This window comes from Oryx dammah, unplaced genomic scaffold (assembly GCF_014754425.2).
Source record: "Oryx dammah isolate SB20612 unplaced genomic scaffold, SCBI_Odam_1.1 HiC_scaffold_18, whole genome shotgun sequence".
NCBI classification, from domain to species: Eukaryota; Metazoa; Chordata; class Mammalia; order Artiodactyla; family Bovidae; genus Oryx; species Oryx dammah.
Window position 1 is genome coordinate 103200162 of NW_024070202.1, and position 19296 is coordinate 103219457.

Sequence of the window (19296 nt, forward strand, 5' to 3'; positions counted from 1 at the left end):
CTCCCCTGGGGTCCGCAAGCCCAGGCTCCCTTCCGTGGCGGCCACGGCACCAGGCTCACAGCCTCCTTCTTTGCCTGGCTCCGGGGCTGAGGGTCCTACAGCTGACCACAGAGTCTTAAGAAGCAGGTGAGTGGAGAGGAACCGGGTGAGCAATACAGATCCACCCCTCCAGAAACCCAGGGGACATGGACATGAGGCTCCTCCCTGGATGCTCAAGAAGGGATGGGGGATGGTGGTGGATGGAACAGGTGGAATGGCTTGCAAACCTGTTTGAGTCAGGACTGAAATGAGGGAGGTGGGGGACCATGGGATGCCTGTCTCGTGGCCACAGACCATCCAGGGGAGGGGGCGTGAGGTCATGGATGGAGACCCAAGGGTGAGGGCCGGGCTGGGTCAGGAGACCCTGGGGTGAGGGCACCTGTGCAGATCTGGCCAGGTGGAGGGGTGGGCAGACAAGGTGGGGAGGCGCCAAGACGGCCTCAGAATGGGTTGATGGGCTGGCTGTGCCCACGTGGCTCGGAGACACTCACTTCCTTCGTGGCCAGGATGGAGGGGTGAGTGGAAAGTGTGTGCACCCTTCGGGGCCGGGCCCACAGGGCCTGGGCATGATGAAGTCGAGGGATTCAGGTTTCACCACCCACATGTCAACCTCCTAAATGTGTCGTCAGCCCCCATCCTCTCCTGGGTTTTAGTTTCATTTCTTGCCAACCTCCACAAGTCTTGGACCGTTCAAACATTCCTTCAAGCGCCGCCCACTGCCATCTCCCAGAAGAGACTCACTTGTTCCCGTTCCTACCCAAGCCCTGAGCGCCCACCACGTGCTAGACTCAGAGCTGAGCACCCAAGCCATGTCCTGGCTCCATCATCCACCAGCCCCACATGGCTAGTGCCCGGACCCATCCAGTTTATGGGTCAGGAATAAGGCAACCAGCCCAGCCACACACTTTAGTGAATAGAGCAACGAGGCCTCCCTGACCCTAGCCAGGGCTCTCATCTGGGTCCCTCCTGAACGGCAGCTCTCAACCCCAGCTGTGTGCTGAGAGCCCCAGGAGAGCCCTGACAATCACCCGTGCAGGACACCTCCCCCAGAGATGTCCGTTCAGCTTGTGGGGACTGGAACCTAAATCAGATGTTTTGTTTTTTTTTAAAAGCTCCATCCACCCGCTGGTGACTTTGACATAGAGCCAAGGGTGGGAAGCTGTATACTACAGACTTCAGGATGGTGAGGGCCTTGCCCCTGCTGTCCTGGGTGTGTTCCCGTTCCCAGCACTGTGCCTAGCTCATGATAGAAGTGAAATAAATCTTTGTTGGGTGAAGGAATGGAAGTTTCACATTTTCCCACCAAGGGTGTTACAATCCATCTTCCTGACCCCAAACCTGGAGTTCTCCCATCACCAGAGCAGGCAGCCTGGTCCCCAGGCTACAGACCCTCCCCCTGGCCTCCTCCTCCCACCAGGGACATAGGACCACCTTCTCAGAGCATCACTTTCATCCCATTACCCTCTGTTGTGCAAACGCATTGGTGCTTACTCCATGTTTACTGATGCAACGGCAACCCCTTCGTCTGGTCGCTAAGACCCCAGCATCCCGGTGCCAGCTTCTCCTTGGGGTTAGCTCTCCCGCCCACCACGGACCCTCTGTTCTGGCCGGGTGGGCAGTCCTCCAGCCTGCTGTGAGTCTTTCTGGGCATCTGCTGGGGTGACTCCCTCACGTGTGCCCCTCTCTCTCCTTCACCTGCAGCTGGATTCCATCCGTCCATGACGACCTGACTCCCCTGCCTTGCCTTTGCTCTTAGCCCCAGCCCCACCCTGCCAGGAATCCCTCCCAACTCTGAACATCTACACCAAGAATCTTACTTGGCTCTGTTTTCACGTGACTTCTAATCATCGTTTCCAAGTGCACATGTCCTAATGTCCCGACTAAATCATGACCACTGAGAGCAGCAATTTTATCTCCCCGGCAGAGACCAACACGGCCCACGCTCTGTGAATGCTGCTGGACATTCAGCATCTCTTATCTCAGGGCACACAGCCTTACCTGTAATATCTAGACTGCAGGTAGGTGGAGCACACAGCCTTGGACACGTGACTGGCGGAACCAAAGTCAATGACCTTCACCCTGTACGGCTGTCTGGATGGATCTACCAACATGATGTTCTCCGGTTTGAGATCGGCATGGATAAGACCTAGACTTTTCAGTTTCATCAGGGCGGTGGCGACCTGCTGGAGGACTGGGCGAATGTACTTGAGGGGCAAGGGGCTGAACTTGTTCTGCTTCAGAAAGTCATAGAGGTTCTGCTCCAGCATCTCGAACACCAAGCACGTGTGGTTCTTGTGCTGGAAGCACTCGTAGGCGCGGACGAAGTTGTAGTCGTCGGCGCTCTCCGTGCTCAGGCGGGCCAGGATGCTCACCTCGATCTGACCTTGGCGGGCGTACGACGGGTGGTTCTTTAGGATCTTGATGGCCACAATCTCATTGGTGCCCCGTTTCCAGCACTTGACCACTTGCCCAAACGTCCCTCGGCCCAGGAACTCTAAGACCTCGTACGTGTTGGTCATGGAGCACAGCACCTCATGCTGGACCAGCTGGTAATCCCCCTCGCTGTTGGAGCCGCTGTTTTTGGAGGTGGCAGTCGAGGTGGTGGCGGTGGCTACGGTGGCCCCGCTCGCATTGTTCTGAATCATGGGTGGATGCTCTTCAATGATCTGCACGCTGCTCGTGTTCTCGATCTCCTCACTCTTCCGCTTGAGTCCACATTTTTGGTAGGTGTCAAGAAGACTCACAGTGCTGCGACGCATGAGGTTGTGCGGTCCGCCGAGGACGGGCCCGGAGACGGAAGTGCTGCTGGCTGAGGTCACGACGATGTGCCCGGCGCTTCCTGGGAAGATGATGGTCTGCTCGTACGGGAGGCTGGGGTTGGCGATGGGCAGGGAGGCGCTGACGGTCGCGGCGGCTGGCTGGGACGGTGGCGCGTTCTTGCTCGGGCCGTACACTTTGCTGTGGGAGCCGTACCCGGTCATGTCCCAGTTGGAACTCGGCTCTACTTTCAGTTTCTTCACGCTACAGAAGGCACTTGATTGAAGGGTGTGAGGGGAGAAAACTTGCACATGTGAGGCCATACCTGCGGGGGGAGAGAGAGAGATGTTAGTCGCCCTCGCGTGAATGAACGTGACATGGCCCCTTGGGTTCTGACCGGCGGTGTGGGTCCTCGAGAATACTGTCTTTCCACTTTAAAACAAGGGCAAAGGGGCTTCCCTGGTGGTCTGGGGGTGAAGAATCTGCCTTGCACGACAGGGAGACGCCTGACTGATCCCTGGTCGGGGAAGATCCCACATGCTGCGGAGCGACTAACCCCGTGCGTCACAGCTACTGAAGCTTGCACGTCCTAGAGCCCGCGCTCCACAACCAGAGATGCCACTGCAACAAGAAGCCCAAGCACCGCAACTAGAGAGGAGCCCCCGCTTGTCGCAACTTCAGAAAGCCCGCATGAGGCAATGAAGACCCAGCACAGCCAAAAAATTAATAAATTTTATTTGGAAAATCGACTCTATTCCACCCAGAGCACAATCTGGTCACTAAGCCTGTGGGCCCGAGGAGTTCCGGTAGAAGACTCGTAGGGTGGGAGTACGGCCAAGTCTCAGAGATGGAATTAGAATACCAGAACTTAGCTCGTTATATTGGGTTTTTTTCCTAATAAACATTGTCTGCAGTAGAAACAAATTCTTCCTCAGTTCTGATCGGGTGGCAACCCAGTTAAACCTGAAGGCTGCCTCACGTGGCCCGGTTACCTACTGTATACTTAGCTGTCTCACATGGTTGGGTCCTCCCTGCCCATACACAGGCCCTGCAAGTGTCAGGCTTGCTCATTTGAGGAAAAAGCTTCCCACACAGGTCCAATCACAGGGCCACTCATGATCTGCTAGCTTCCAGATGAACCATAATTACCCCCTGGTGTCTTACTCACTTTAAATCATTCTGTAGGGCTGAACTGACCAGCAGTTGGTCTGACGTTTTCACTGAGATAGTCTGAAATCATTTTATCAACATTTTTTTTGGGGGGGGGGTTGGTTGGGGGAACAGGTAGCATAATTCATGGGCTCTATTCACTCACTTTTCCTGCTAAAGTCATGTATCAATCAATTTATCTAGAAAGTACTATTATTTCATATCAAAACTTCACCCACAATTTAAGAAACCTCAGTAATCTAGAAGACCATAACTATGGAATAGCTGTGCAATTTGTAACTATGATGATGCTGGACACAAAAATTCATAGACAATGAATTAAGGAAAAGTAACGAGGCGAAGAGGAAGGGTAAGTCCTTGCAGGTAGAAGCAGAAATAAACACTGCCCATCTTCTAAAGTGCGGTTAAGAAACATTTCCTATAAAAGCACACAGAAAGTGGGACTTCTCTCAAGCACCATCGGTGTTGAGTGATCCTAGTGTGTGTGTCTTTCTGACCCCCTAGCATTGCCTGTGGGTGGTTATTTAACATTTTCCCTTTGACCTCATCTACCTTTTCTCTCAGCAACAACCCAGTTTCCACGTTGTCCAGCAGCCTGAGGCCAGCAGCCTTACTTTCCACCTCTATTCTCTTCATTTCAAAACATCCCTGAATTTGTCCCCATCCTCCATCCTCTCTTCCATCTCTCCGGTTCAGGAGAAGAAGGGTCTCCCTGTTCTGACGCTAAAAGTTCCCCCAATTCTCAGGATCCAGCCTCTCCCATTTCCTTTTGAACTCCCTCCATGATCTGTTCTCTTTCGGTTTTCAATTTCTCTATGTTAACCGGATCCAAGTTCTTAGCAGGTACTTTATACAGTTTTGTCAAAAGAATCAATGACAGTCTTTTTCTTCTGCTTTCACACTGTGCACATGGACACTCTCAGCTTGGAAGGGGAGTACCAGCTGAATCCTTCCCTTTGGATCCTTCCCTTCTTCTCACCTGTAAGCAGTGGTTGATGCTCCCTTGTCTTCGAGGCTCACTCCTTAATCCCGCTCCAGCCATGCACACATACACACTGGACAGGAATGCCCTCTTAAAGGTAAACAACTTCCTAATTGCCCAATAAATGGCCTTTTTTCAGCCTCTACTCTCTTTGCCCTCTTGGCAACTGACCGATCTGATACTGCCGACCACGACTTCCTTCTTGATGCTCTTATCTGTGTGCCCTGTGAATCTGTAAACTCCCCATCCCGCATCTGATTGCACACTGTGCTGGCTGCTTCCTCTTCCTCCTTTAAAATTCGGGCATCACCAATGTTTGGACTTTGCTCTCTCTGGAGTTAAGCTCTCGAGACCCCCACACGTTTATCACAGGCCAACTGCTCTGCTGTGCCTTCCAGGAAGGTTATTTCTGCCTCCTGCTACAATATCACAGATGATGTTCCAAAAATGAACTCCCTATCTTTTCCTAAAAATCTAGTCATTTCACCTCCGTGATCACATCCCCATGTCTGTTCATAAAATATTCTTTTAGTCACTTGGTTCCAAAACTGTGGATTTGTCTTTGATGATTCTTCTTTGCCTCCATGGACAAGAAGGTGCGGACTCTTATTTCTCCATCCTCCAAAATGTCTCTTGTAACCACCTCTTTGTTTCTGTTCTTGCTGCCTCTTCCACAGTGAGAACATTTATCACTCTCCAGTAGAGAAAAGCAAGCACAGACATCTGGCTTACCTGAGCGCTCTTTCTTCCCCCAATCTGCCCATATTCAGCCACCAGATTATCTTCCTAGAACATTTCTAAGCATGTCACGCCTCTGTCCCAAAACTTTCAATGATTCCTTAGTGTCTAGAAGATAAATTTGAGGACTCTTAGCACCTTCACATTTTGATTTGAACTGCTTTGCTGGCTTCACCTCCAACTATTAACCTTCCTGAGCCCTCAGTTTTAATTAAACTGTTCTACTCCCTGCTGCTGGACTGTCTCTTTTGTTTCCCACCACCATGCTCTTATGCAGTGCCCCCGACCCCCATCTGGCATGCCTTCACCACTTCTCTCAAGTTATTCAAAGATAAAACAATTCATATGCCTCTTCTCCCTGGGCACCGCCAACGCACAGTGATATTCCCAATTCTCCGTCTCTAAGCCACTTACCACATGCACTGCCCATTTGCTCACAAATTCATTTCTACCTTGCAGAATATCTTGTCTTGAGTTGAATGACTTAGCTTTTGTGCTATGTAACTTTTCCCATGTTTAAGTCATGTTTCCTAAACAGGCTACATTCAGAGGGCACGTGCTACAGTTTACACCCCATACTTCTTTTTTCTCCCAGCATTAAGCCACGATTATTATATATAGGAGGCACTTGGTTGATGGAATGAAGCACGCTATCTGACCAGGCCTCCAGGAGAGCTTGGTTCTCTAGCAATAGAGTAATCACCAGTCACAAGTACCGATGGAACCTGGCCTCTCTCCGGAGAATAAAGAAAAACCTGCTTATACTTTTCCACCCAAACCAGGGCAGAGCCTAGGTAGCTCCTGTTCTGGTGTCAGCAACCACGTTCTATCTGTACTTCATTCTCAATGTGCTCTGACTTCCCAGGGTCAACCTCAGCCCAACACCCAACAGCTGCTCTGAACCCCACCTTGACCCTGACCTCACAGATCTGACGGAGGCTTCCTGTCTTGTTTGGTTCTTGAACTCCAGTATCTACTTGTGTGACATGACTATACTTCTGTAGACAGCCTTCTGTCTGACAAGACTATTCCAGCTTGCTCATGCAGAATTTACACTGAGCCCGTTTTTTGTCAATTTCCCCTCAATTCTACAATAGCACAGAAAATGACTATTCCATATACACCAGTATTAAATAACCATACTGTTCTAGATCAAACCAGTCAATCCTAAAGGAAATCAACCCTGAATATTCATTGGAAGGATTCATGTTGAAGCCGAACTCCAATACTTTGGCCACCTGATGCACAGAGCCAACTCACTGGAAAAGATCCTGACGCTGGGAAAGATTGAAGGCAGGAGGAGAAGGGCACGACAGAGGATGAGATGTTGGAGGGCATCACTGACTCGATGGACACAAGTTTGAGCAAACTGTGGGAGATGGTGAAGGACAGGGAAGGTGAGGGACAGGGAAACCTGGCGTGCTGCAGCCCACGGGATCGCAAAGAGTCAGACATGACTGAGCGAATGAACAACTGTTCCAGATATTTTATACAATATATGAACAACCAATTCCTTGGCTTTTGGTAATTTTATCCCTGAAAAGGCAAAGCAGTAAGCATTTCCTTTATTCTCTGGTATGAAGCTTGCCCCTAACTTCCTCCTCCTTGGTATTTCGAGGCAGGAGGACTAAGGCCAAGGAGCTGCGGGAAGAGGGGGACGGGCTGTGCAGTGAAGAGGTCAGAGGTGGCAGAAGAAACACGCTAAAGTTACACAAAGGAGATGCAATTCTATTCTCTGTTTTCACTGTTTGAAAAAATCTTGGTGGAAAGGCCAGGGTATGGAAGTGGAATTTTACAAAGGGGAAGAGAATGGCTTATGACTTGTTTGCTACTGGGATGACAGCCAAGGGTCATAAAATTGTGGAAACTGTCATTCACTATCTCTGGTGACAGAGTCCCAGGATCAGAGAGGAGATCTGCATGGCTAGAGATGCCCTTTGCCACACCAGCCTGGCCTGGTATAGCCACTGCTGCCCCTTCATAAGATCAGCAGCCACTGTTCTAAGAACCAGACACAGGTCCTGATACAGTCTTATTTCCCAACCCCCTGGCTTTACGAGATGTAACTGACATACGAAATTGTGGAAGTTTGATGTGTACAACATGATGATTTGGTATGCGTTGACATTGCAAAATAATCATAAGGTTAGCTACCACCTCCTTCACCTCACACCTTACCTTTTGTGTGTGTGTGGTGAGAACATTTAAGATTTACTCTCTTAGCAACTTTCAAGGATACAATACAGCTTGTTAGCTACAGTCATCAGATTGTACATTACATCCCCAAGCTTACTTATCTTGGACCTGGAGGTTTGCCAATACAGTCTTATTACCCTTATTCTTTAGCAGAGGTCATTTTGCTCTGTGAAGCAAACTGCTCAAAGAAAATATAGTGAAAGAAAGTCTCCAATAATAATAACAACAATAATTTATTTTTAAATCTCCAACATATAAGGAATAAAAGACTGCTGGTAGCTGCATAACTTACTCTTAATCCTACAGGAATAAACAAACTTATCCAAGCACTTCTTTTTGAGAGTATTTTTCTGGAACAAAACCTCCTGATTAATGGAGTCCTGGAAAGGCCAATCCACACCTTTTGCATTCGGTTTATTCAACTCCCGAAGGCTGGGGAGGAAGAAGGCAACAGTGTTTATGATTCCCAGTCTAGGAAGAGCTATTTCCTCTCATCTCTTTCCTTTCTCTTTTTCTTTTTTGGCTGCCCTGGGTCTTTGGTGCTTTGCATGGGCTTTCTCTAGTTGCGGTGAGGAGGGCCTTCTCTCTACTCGTGGTGTTCCGGCTTCTCACTGCGGAGGCTTCTCTTGTTGAAGAGCACCGGCTCTAGGACACGTGGGCTTCAGGAGCTGTAGTGAATGGGCTTAGCTGCTCTGAGGAATGCAACAAAGCTGTGGGATCTTCCTGGACCAGGGATCGAACCCACACCCCCCTGGTTGGCAGGAGGATTCTTATCCACTGCACCACCAGGGAAGTCCTGTTTCCTTTCATTTCTCTCTGTGTTGAACTCTTGTATTGTACTCTGCAAGGCCTGCCACCCTCCTTATTGGTCGATTTTCTTTTCAGAAAAGGCAGGGGGTTTAATGGACATTTTCAGTTTGATCTTACGAACAATCTCAATTGCTTTTTTTTTTTTCAATTGCTTTTTAAGTCATCTCTGTCCTCCCTATTTGGCTCTTGGAAGAGAAAGAACTTTTCTCCTCCTTCCGTGGGAGACTCGGTTGTGAGAGGGGTTCTGAGCTCATGAGGAGGGACCTGGGAAATCACTGTAGGATAAATCTGCAAAACTCAACACCTGCTCCCTAGAGGGACCACGAGAGCCAGACCAATTCACGAAAGCCTGAGCAGCCTCCCAAGGTAACTCCTGACACGATGGTCGCACTGTCACTCAAATGAACGCACAACCAGGCACCATAATTTAGAACTCCGGCTTCTAAAAGGCATAGCCCTGTTACCGTCTGTCTCATAACGAGGTCAGAATCATCAACACTGACTATTAGATATTCATCAGGGCCTTGTGTGCTTTTTAATGTTACTGATACAAGTTTATGTGGATGTTATAAAAGTGACCAGTAAGAGGCACTTAAATTTATTAAAGTTTAAGTCAACTAACACAACTGTATGTAATATATTCTTCCTTGCATAGAGCAAATGAAATACAGCCCCAATAAAATGGGCATTAAGATACACCCTACAGTCAGCAGAATTAAAGCCCATGATTTGTAAGAAGGTATTTCTTCTTACCAACAAAGACAAAAGACCTCTCTCTCACACACCCCAAACAAATCCAAGCTCCTGATACTTAGGGTGCGTTTCTGACAGCAAGGCAAAGGAAAGCCCTAGGCTCTCTTTCGGTCACTTTATTCATATCCTCAGTTTGCATTTAAAAAAAATCATGCGGAACTTCCCTTGTGGTCCAGTAGCTAAGACTCTGTTTCCAATGCAGGAGGCCCAGGTTCGTTCTCTGGTTGGGGAACTAGATTTCACATGCTGTAACTAAGACACAGCACAGTCAAATAAATAAATAAAATTTTTTTAAAAAGCATGCATATAAGTCTGCACTTCAAATACTATTTTTAAAAGTGTGTGCTCAGTCGTTCAGTCATGTCTGACTCTTTGCAACCCCATGGACTAGAAACCACCAGGTTCCTCCGTCCATGGAATTTTCCAGGCAAGGATACTGGAGTGTGTTGCCATTTTCTACTCTAGGGGATCTTCCTGATGCAGGGATTGAACCCGTCTCTTGTGTTTCCTGAATTGGCAGGTTCTTTACACTGTGCCAGGGACCAAACCCAGGTTTCCCACATTGCAAGTGGATCTTTACCACCTAAGCCACCAGGGAAGTTGGAGGCCATTTATGTCCATAGACATGATCACACTTCATTTCAAACCCTATTACTTAGGAGTCTCATGATTTTCCAGAAGTTAAAATCTTGAGCACCTAGTCTGTACCAGGCTCCAGGCCAGATGTTTCATGAACAGAGTAAATAAACGTCTAACTTTGGGACAATCTGGAATTACCCGTCACAACAATTCAATTAATGAGGGCACCCACCCTATTTTCATTCTTACAAAGGTCCTAGTTTGAAAACTAGGCAGTCAAGTGATGGGTTTAGGTACCTGTAATAAAGTGGAAAAAACAGACCCTGGCCCTAGAAGTTCAAACCTGGGTAATTCTATGTGCCTTCTTTGTCTTAATAGTTCAACGAGAAATTTATTTTTCTAGGGTTAAGAATAATTTTTTTCCATCTTAAAAAAAAAAAGGTTAGTTTAAAAAACTTTCATGATCTTTCTGAGCTCTTAAGTCACAAGCATTTTTAAAGGGTCATTTGTCAAAGGGATTGGCTTATTTAGTTCATTTTTTCCCACTTATTTGCTTAGTTTCTTCATAATTTTATATTTCACAATTAGATGAACTGAAGAGTTGCTTCACATCTGAGTACATTTCCTTTTCATTTCACCACCCCAAAATTATCTACTGGAAGATCAGACTCTGGTGAAACTACAGGGATGAGTGAGGGTTCGATTATGATTAAAAAAAAAAAATTAAACTGAATTCAATTGCACTGGAATCTCTCAAAGCTCAAGGGAAGGAATTACAAGCCAAATAGTGGGACCATTTTTATCAGGATGTAAAGTTTAATTTTGGTGTTGCAGATTACCACCCAGAATCCAGTTATATTATTAAAGAGAATGGAATCACAAACATCTTAGTTTGGGAATTTCCTGGCGGTCCAGTGGTTAAGAGTCCACACTTTCATTCCAAGGGGCAAAGGTAGATCCTGCAAGCCACATGACGTAACAACAACAACAAAAACAAAAACACAGGGAAAAAAAGAGATCACCTTAGTTTAAAAGGTGCCAGCTTCATCAATTTTATAGTCCTTCGGACACACCACTTCTACCAAACAGCATTTGATAGAAGCTACAGACTTTTTCTTTTTTTTTTTGGAATCCAGAACTCAAAGGATGGATTAATTCCCATACCTAGCTGACTGCTATATCTCCCTTACGAATCACATTATGCACATAAGACATAATAAAATCACAGAATATTTCAAAAAATATAAAAAATTTATGAATGTGAGAAAAATGCATCTGAATGGACATTTAGAAACACTTAGAAAAGAGTTATCAGTACAATCCTTGATTACCATAATTTGATGCCTCTGGGGGTTGAAAGGTAACAGAAAAAACTTCTTCATTGACATATATAACAATATTCATAAAATTTTAATGACAGTAATCCTGCTTGTCAAGTTTCTATTTCACAAGTACAAGATAATTTCAGGTTAGCCCATTTCTAAATGATACATTTCCAAAACAGTGTACACTAAACATCCGTGAAAGTTGTATATAGTTTTCCATCAAAGTCTAATTATCTGCTAGTTGTATAACGTTAAATGTATAGTCTATCCCACCAGAACTCGGTTTAGAATCAACCACAAGCTCTACAGAATTCTTTATCAATAAGCACAATCACAATACTACTGATTCCATTAAGGGTTCTCTCTATAAAAAGGCTGGAATTGGGTACAAAAGGAAGCCTAAGATATCGAAGACATTGGCTCTGTGCTAAAGGAGCTTAAAATCTCATGGGGTTGCCAAGGTCAATACAAAGTAAAAAGGACATCTGGCAATTCTGAGCAACATAAATAACTTGCCAAAATAAACGCAACAGGAGTTCAGAGGTGAGAGTCACCATGGCTACAGTTAGGCAAAGGTTTACAGGGGAGGTAAAGTAAGAGTTGAGCTGCAGTTAGGAAGATGTTATGTCTTTTGAAGGGCAGTGTTCCAGCTCCTGCTGACTGGGCATTGGGAGCTTGCAGCCAGCACTATGGCCCCTGCCCTCAGGAAGATGAGGCTTTGCTTGGAAACAGCAACTTAGGAGTTTTTACTAGTAGTCATACATTAACAAATGCTCATTCCCAACATAACTACTAGTCTACACTGGAGACTGATCTAAAGTAGCAGGTAGGCTGACTGCACACCACCTGGGAAATCAAGGCACTCCGCAACAGTGCTCCCAGGTCATGGCATTTCTCTATCTGGTTAGGAGGACACTGGAGAAATACAACCATTCAAAACTATTCACATAAATTTACCTCCTGAAAGAGGTAAATTCACTTCTCTGATGCATAGTGGCATAGTGGACAGAACACTGATCTTGGGTGAGCTGACCTGGGCTTTCCCAGCAGGGAAGACCTGGCCTAAAGAACTGCGTGAAAGAACAGAAAGGAAGCAGCAGAAACCTAAGATTGCAGAGAAGAGAGGCAAGACACACTGACGGGCGGGATGAAAGGGCAGAGGCGAGGGAGCAATCAAATGGTAATGTCTGGGGGCCAAAAGGAGTGGGGTTCCACGGATGGTGACACTGAAGACAGGAGGTGGTCTGAAAATGTTGTTTCTCTTAGGGGATGGGATAATGAAATGCGTTTTCAAACAAGCTGAATGACAAACACTGAGAGGAGATCCAAGTTGAAATATCCAGCGTTCAACCCTTCATACTGAAACTCTGAGACAAGGAAGTGCTGAATTTACCAAAGTCACAGTGTCTGGAGCTGCTGGTCACTGACGATCAAGCATCTACTTCCCATTTGCGGAGTTGAATCTCAAATGAAGATAAACCATTTGGAAAGAGAATGGATATCAATAAGATGGGCTCAGCCTGTACAGCATGAATCAGAGGGGTAAGAGGGCAAGGTGACCCTGAACCAGTCCATGCACAAGCCCAAGGGCAAAGGGGTGGAGCCCAAAATGTGGCTCAACAAAGATGAGCAGGTCAGAGTGACAAAAATATGGAAAGGGAAAAAGACTGAAATTAAAGGTTCATGTTCCAAGACCAGAACCGGTGTTGCCAAAGATGAGAGCAGAGTCCAGTAGGGAGATACTGCTTTGGGAGAGATTTCACTGTAGGATTAGTAATGACAGAGCAGAGACATTCTATAGATACCAGGAGAAAAAGGAGGAGAGGAGAATGGGCAAGGGGTCGCTGACCTGAGGGCTGTCCCCAACACCTCTATGAACATGGAATCCATGTGGGAAAAGCTGCTCCCCAGGAGAAATGGTGTAGAAAGTAGAGCAGATGGCAAAAAAAGTAATCCTTGGGGGCACAGACGTTGTCAAACACTATGAGTCACACGGAGATGTCAAGGATAAAACGATGGAAAAAAAAAAAAACACAATTAAGGGAACAGAAAAAGGGCTACAGGGCCTGGCTGAGAATAAGCCACCAACCCATTTTTTTTTCCCGCACAGGGTCAGGAGGAGAGAAAGAAGGGGTGCTCCCCTGGGAAAAGAACCAAAAGCACCACGTTATGCTCCTTGCTTTCCCAAGAAATAGGATTCTCTTAGACTTTCAAAATCCTTTATGTCATCTTCTTTGAATCTGCAAATTCTACCATAAGCTGTGTTTCTTCAGTTGACAAAGTATCCTCTTCCTACCATTTATAAATTCTCCACATACCTATCTACCTACTGGCTCATTATTCATCCAAATCAGCCCTTCTCCATGTTCCAACTGACTTTCTCTTTCTGAAAGTCACCAACTTTACCTCTGAAAGCTTCGTGCCTCCCAAATTCCCCTTTCTATGTCTCTGCCTCATTGCCTGGGACTAGGCCATAAGTCACTGTGGATGTACCAGCCTTTCACTGCCGTGGGTAGGTACATGCAGCCTACAGATTGATTAGCTAGAGGCCATGTTACCAAGAGTTCATAAGCAATCTGAAAATTGCCAATCCAAGAGGATTCTGGTGAAGGAAAGAAAGATATGATAAAACATGCATGCTTGTTTTAGGAAACTGGAGAATCAATGAGAGGAAAACAAATTTTATACACACACACACACACACATATATATATACACACTCAAAACTCAAAAACTGTTTTCAAGGGAACTCCCTGGAGATCCAGTGGTTAGGACTCGGTGTTCTCATTGCCGAGGGCCCAGGTTCAACAATCTGTAACTTGACCGCCTCTGTGAAGACCCTCCCTTAACTGAAGTCACCTTCTGAGGTCCTGGGGTTAGGAACTAAACACATGAGTTTTTACAGGTGGGGAGACAATTCAACACTTAATGGTAGGTTTAAGAAAACCAAAAGCATTTTGCTACAGCATAACTTTCTCAGGACATATTGTCATTATATTCTAAGAACTCTCTTTGTTTCTCCCTCCTTGGAGACAAGACAGTCCACGCTGTGACTTCCCTATGTCTTGCCTCAAAGGACCCTGGAGGAGATGTCACTTAGTTAAATATTATACAAGCAAAAGCTAAGTGATTACTTTAAATTAAATTCTGCATAAGTTTAGGTGACTTATGCAGTGCTTCCCAAAAAAGTCATGCAGGAATATCTCTGCAATGTATATCAAGGAATAATGGCAGTCATTCTGGTATAAAAGAGAATTGAACATCACATATTAATAACACCAAAATGGGAGAGTAAACTAAGTTTCTAGTTTCTTTTTAAAAAAACATTTATTTTTATTTATTTATTTGGCTAGCTGGCACAGAACATCTTCAATTTTCACTGTGGCATGCAAGACCTTTAGCTGCGGCATGAGAACTCTTAGCTGTGATGTGGGATGTAGTTCCCCAACCAGGGATTGAACCTGGGCCCGCTGCACTGGGAGTGTGGAGTGTTAGCCACTGGACCATCAGGGAAGTCCCTTTAGCTCTGGTTCTGGGTATGCATACATTTCTGAAGGAGACCTGAGTACCCTCAAGAGATAAATCAGTTGCAGGCTAGGTGATGATGAGGCACTTCTGTTCTTCAGGGCCACCCCTATGTCTGGTGATGCTCAGGGAAGCCTTTAATTGAATTTGCTTGTCCTTCAGAAATGGTTTTGCAAGACCAAATCAAGACTAAAAATCTAGTAGGCTTTTGATTTTTTTCCCTCTTTCAGGCCAAAAAGAGTAGTTATTCTTAAACACCTCTTACCCAATTATGCATTTTACTTAACCTTACCCATCCCATGCCCAGCCCACAACAAACTTGTCTTGTGAACCTAGCTTCCACTTCAGAAATGTTTGGCACACTCAGGATCAAAACTGAAAATCTACTTAACTCTTTTTCATTTTGCTGTTCTTATTACAGCACTGCTGCCAACTCTTTTGTACACAACAAATTATGTAAATCTGTTACTCTATATTTGGAGAAGAAAATGGCAGCCCACTCCAGTATTCTTGCCTTGGGAAATTCCATGGACAGAGGAGGCTGGTGGGCTATAGTCCATGGGGTCGCAAAGAGTCAGACATGACTGAGTATGTGCACACACACACATTATTCTACACTACTCTGTTACTCTAGGTATATTATATTAGTAAGTGTCCCCCCAGAAGATATGTTGGAGTTCTAATCCCCAGTACCTGTGAACATGACCTTATCTAGAAACAGGCTCTTTGCAGGTACAATCAAGTTAAGGTGTTAAGGTGAGTTCTCATCCAATATGACTGGTGTCCTTATACAAAAAAGAGAAAAGACACACACACACAGAATGCCCTATTAAGACAGAGGCAGAGCCTGGAGGGATGCAGCTGCCAGCCAAGGGATGCTGAGGCTGGCTGGGGGGTGCACTGGAAGCTGGGAAGAGGCAAGGAAGGCTTCTGCCCAGATTCTCGGCGGAAGCCTGGCCCTGCTGACATTTTGGCTTCCAACCTACAGGCTCCAGAGCTGAGAGAATAAGTATCTGTTGATTTAGGTCACCCAGTTTGTGGCACTTTGTTATAGCAGTCCTCAGAAATGTATACCCTCTGGAATATAATTCAAGATACATTTCATTGAAAAAACATGTTTGTGCTCAAGCTGTGATAAAGTACTTATAACAATTGCAGAGTCACGCTGGCCGAATGGCAGTTTGCCCTGACAGCCTGTCTTTGCCACCTCCTGGTTGAAAGACAGTAGAAGCATCCTCAGTCTAAACTCTCATCTCAGTTTTGGAACTGAGGTCCTAAGCCGGGGGGTGGTGCAAAACACCCCCTCTCTTTGTACAAATACACTTGTTCTTTGTGTCGAACGTGTGACTTTACAACCACATGACTTCTCCGGAAGGCAGAGAAAAATTCAGTCTGTCCTCACCAGCTAAGTGACAGTTAAGGAGTCCCCGCCGCACTTCCTCACACCTGCCAGTTCAAGAAACCTCAGCTTCGTGTTGTCATTCAGAGAAACCAGGACATCCCATGTTCAGTGCAAACCTGTTGCTCACTGCCTCTTGTACTCGGGTTTCTGCATTTCTTTGAACACTTCCCTCATAAGACTGCTATCCACCTGCAAAGAAAACTTTGTGAAGATGTCATTCAGACCCCCTGGTAGCCCAGTGTGTAAAGAATCCACCTGAAGTGCAAGAGACCAGGGTTCGATCCCTGGGTCGGGAAGATCCTGGTGAAGGAAATGGTAACCCACTTCAGTATTCTTGCTTGGAAAATCCCATGGACAGAGGAGCCTGGCAGGTGGCAGCCCATGGGGTTGCAAGAGTTGGACGTGACTTAGCGACTACCACCATCAACCACCAAATCCAATCCCAGCCATGCCCATAAGGCCAAGTGCATAGAACTCTTTCCCCTGGGTTCTCTTCAGAGACCAAATTCCTTCCTTCCTCCTTTTAAAAGCCCAGTAATATAATCCTTCTCACTTGATTTAAATGGTGACCGCTGTTTACAACAGTAACTCTATGTTACAGCTCCCTTGCCCCTTAGAGAATTTTTTCATTACTCTCAGTTGCCTTTAAAAGTGACATCTGATGAAACTCAACTAGCGATCAATTTGGGAAAGATAGAAGAAGCATGTCCTGACAGTGCAAAGGGAATAAAAACCAGAGGAATGGTGGGGAAAGCAGGCTGGGATGCTGGAAGGGAGAAAGGTAGGGGAAGAGGAAAAGGAAAAAGAAATGAAAGATGGGGAAAAAGTGAGAAAACAGACTACAGTGAAATGGTATTGTGAGCACAGGTGGAATAAGAAAGCAACACTGAGATGTGCTTTGTCAACTAACTATAAAGCATAATAAAAATGCAGCACAATATTATTTACAATATTTGTGTGCAGATGATGCAGATATAAAAGTCATCTGGTACAGGGATCCCTTGGCCAGGCAACCAGTAGCCCGCTCTACACTGTGTAGATGGCAGCGGTTCTTTGGGCTGCTGCAAGGACATTTTTATGCTGTGAGTCACTGCCATCAAACCAGTCCTGGTGTTGTTATGACCCAGCAACCCCGCAGTGCTGCCCTTTGGCACACGGCCTGAGGGGGGGTGCCCACTCCGGTGATACCGGCTCTTGCTCTGTCCCTCCCGGAGCACAGCAAAGACGTCAAAAAGCTCTCATGTGTCCTGCTCCGGGGCACAGAGGATGGCAGCTAGTGACAGAGCTGGTCCCAACTCAACAAGGTTTGTGTTCCGAAGGCTCATTTGAGGTCATTTCTGAGTTCCTGGCCACTGTGTCAGATGCGGGCTCCACTGCTTGCTGGCTGCAAGGTCTCAGCAAGTGATGAAGCCTCTCTGAGCCTCAGTTTTCTCATCTCTGAAATGGGTGCCTCTTATGGTCCTGGTGTGAAGGGGAGGCATCAGTGTCACGCTCTCACAGCACAGTCTGGCCCAGGGGGAGCTCTGTGTTGGTGACAGAGGAGAAGGGAGAGGTCAGCTGGCCCACTGAGGCCCAGGAACATGCAGCCCGGATAACGCACGGCTGGCTGTGATGGACAGAGCTCCATGGTACCAGGGGCCCCCTCAGCGCCGTGCCTGGCTGGACGAGGACTCGGTACGCTATTTCTGAATGACTGGACAAGGCAAACATGATGAAATGGGACAAGGGCTCATTTGTCACTTGTCTCAAATGCTGTTCCCCATGGAAAGGGAGGTCTGGTTAGGAGAAAAGCAACTTCCAAGGATTCTGAGGAAGACACAGAGGAAACTGGATGGATTCAAAAAGATTCAGATAAAAACTCTATATTTTTACCTGGGCATGCATCCTAAGTCACTTCAGTCATGTCTGACTCTGTGGCCCTATGGACTGTAGCCCACCAGGCTCCTCTGTCCATGGGATTCTCCAGGCCAGAATCCTGGAGTGGGTTCCCATGCCCTCCTCCAGGGCTTCTTCATGACCCAGGGACCGAACCTGTATCTGTTACATCGCCTGCACTGCCAGGTGGGTTCTTTGTCACTAGTGCCACCTGGGAAGGACATATTTGTACCTAAGTGAAGAGGAGCGAAAAAGCCTCTTGATGAAAGTGAAAGAGGAGAGTGAAAAAGTTGGCTTAAAGCTCAACATGCAGAAAACGAAGATCATGGCATCCAGTACCATCACTCCATGGGAAATAGATGGGGAAACAGTGTCAGACTTTATTTTTTTGGGCTCCAAAATCACCGCAGATGGTGACAGCAGCCATGAAATTAAAAGATGCTTACTCCTTGGAAGCAAAGTTATGACCAACCTAGATAGCATATTCAAAAGCAGAGACATTACTTTGCCGACTAAGGTCCGTCTAGTCAAGGCTATGGTTTTTCCAGTGGTCATGTATGGATGAGAGAGTTGGACTGTGAAGAAGGCTGAGCACCGAAGAATGGATGCTTTTGAACTGTGGTGTTGGAGAAGACTCTTGAGAGTCCCTTGGACTGCAAGGAGATCCAACCAGTCCATTCTGAAGATCAGCCCTGGGATTTCTTTGGAAGGAATGATGCTAAAGCTGAAACTCCAGTACTTTGGCCACCTCATGTGAAAGTTGACTCATTGGAAAAGACTCTGATGCTGGGAGGGATTGGGGGCAGGAGAGGAAGGGGACAACAGAGGATGAGATGGCTGGATGGCATCACGGACTCGATGTATGTGAGTCTGAGTGAACTCCGGGAGTTGGTGATGGACAGGGAGGCTTGGCGTGCTGCGATTCATGGGGTCGCAAAGAGTCGGACATGACTGAGCGACTGAACTGAACTGAACCTTAAAAATGTATTGCATTTCTTTTCCATGTAATGTTTGAATGAAAGGCACTATTCCCACACACTACTATATATAATATAATCAACAAGAACCCACTGTATAGCACAGGGAACTATATTCAATATCTTATAATAACCTATAATGGAAAAGAATCTGAAAAATAATATATA

General features: G+C 46.4%; 1 protein-coding gene across 4 annotated transcripts in view; it reads right to left on the minus strand.

Annotated features, from left to right (window-relative positions):
* Positions 1–19296, minus strand: part of HIPK2 (homeodomain interacting protein kinase 2) — a 205728-nt gene that overhangs the window by 139747 nt on the left and 46685 nt on the right. For all 4 annotated transcript variants that reach the window (XM_040259987.1, XM_040259989.1, XM_040259988.1 and 1 more), the window contains exon 2: positions 2038–3121. In XM_040259987.1, coding sequence (XP_040115921.1) covers positions 2038–3121 — 1084 coding nt within the window. The remainder of the gene's footprint in view (positions 1–2037; positions 3122–19296) is intronic.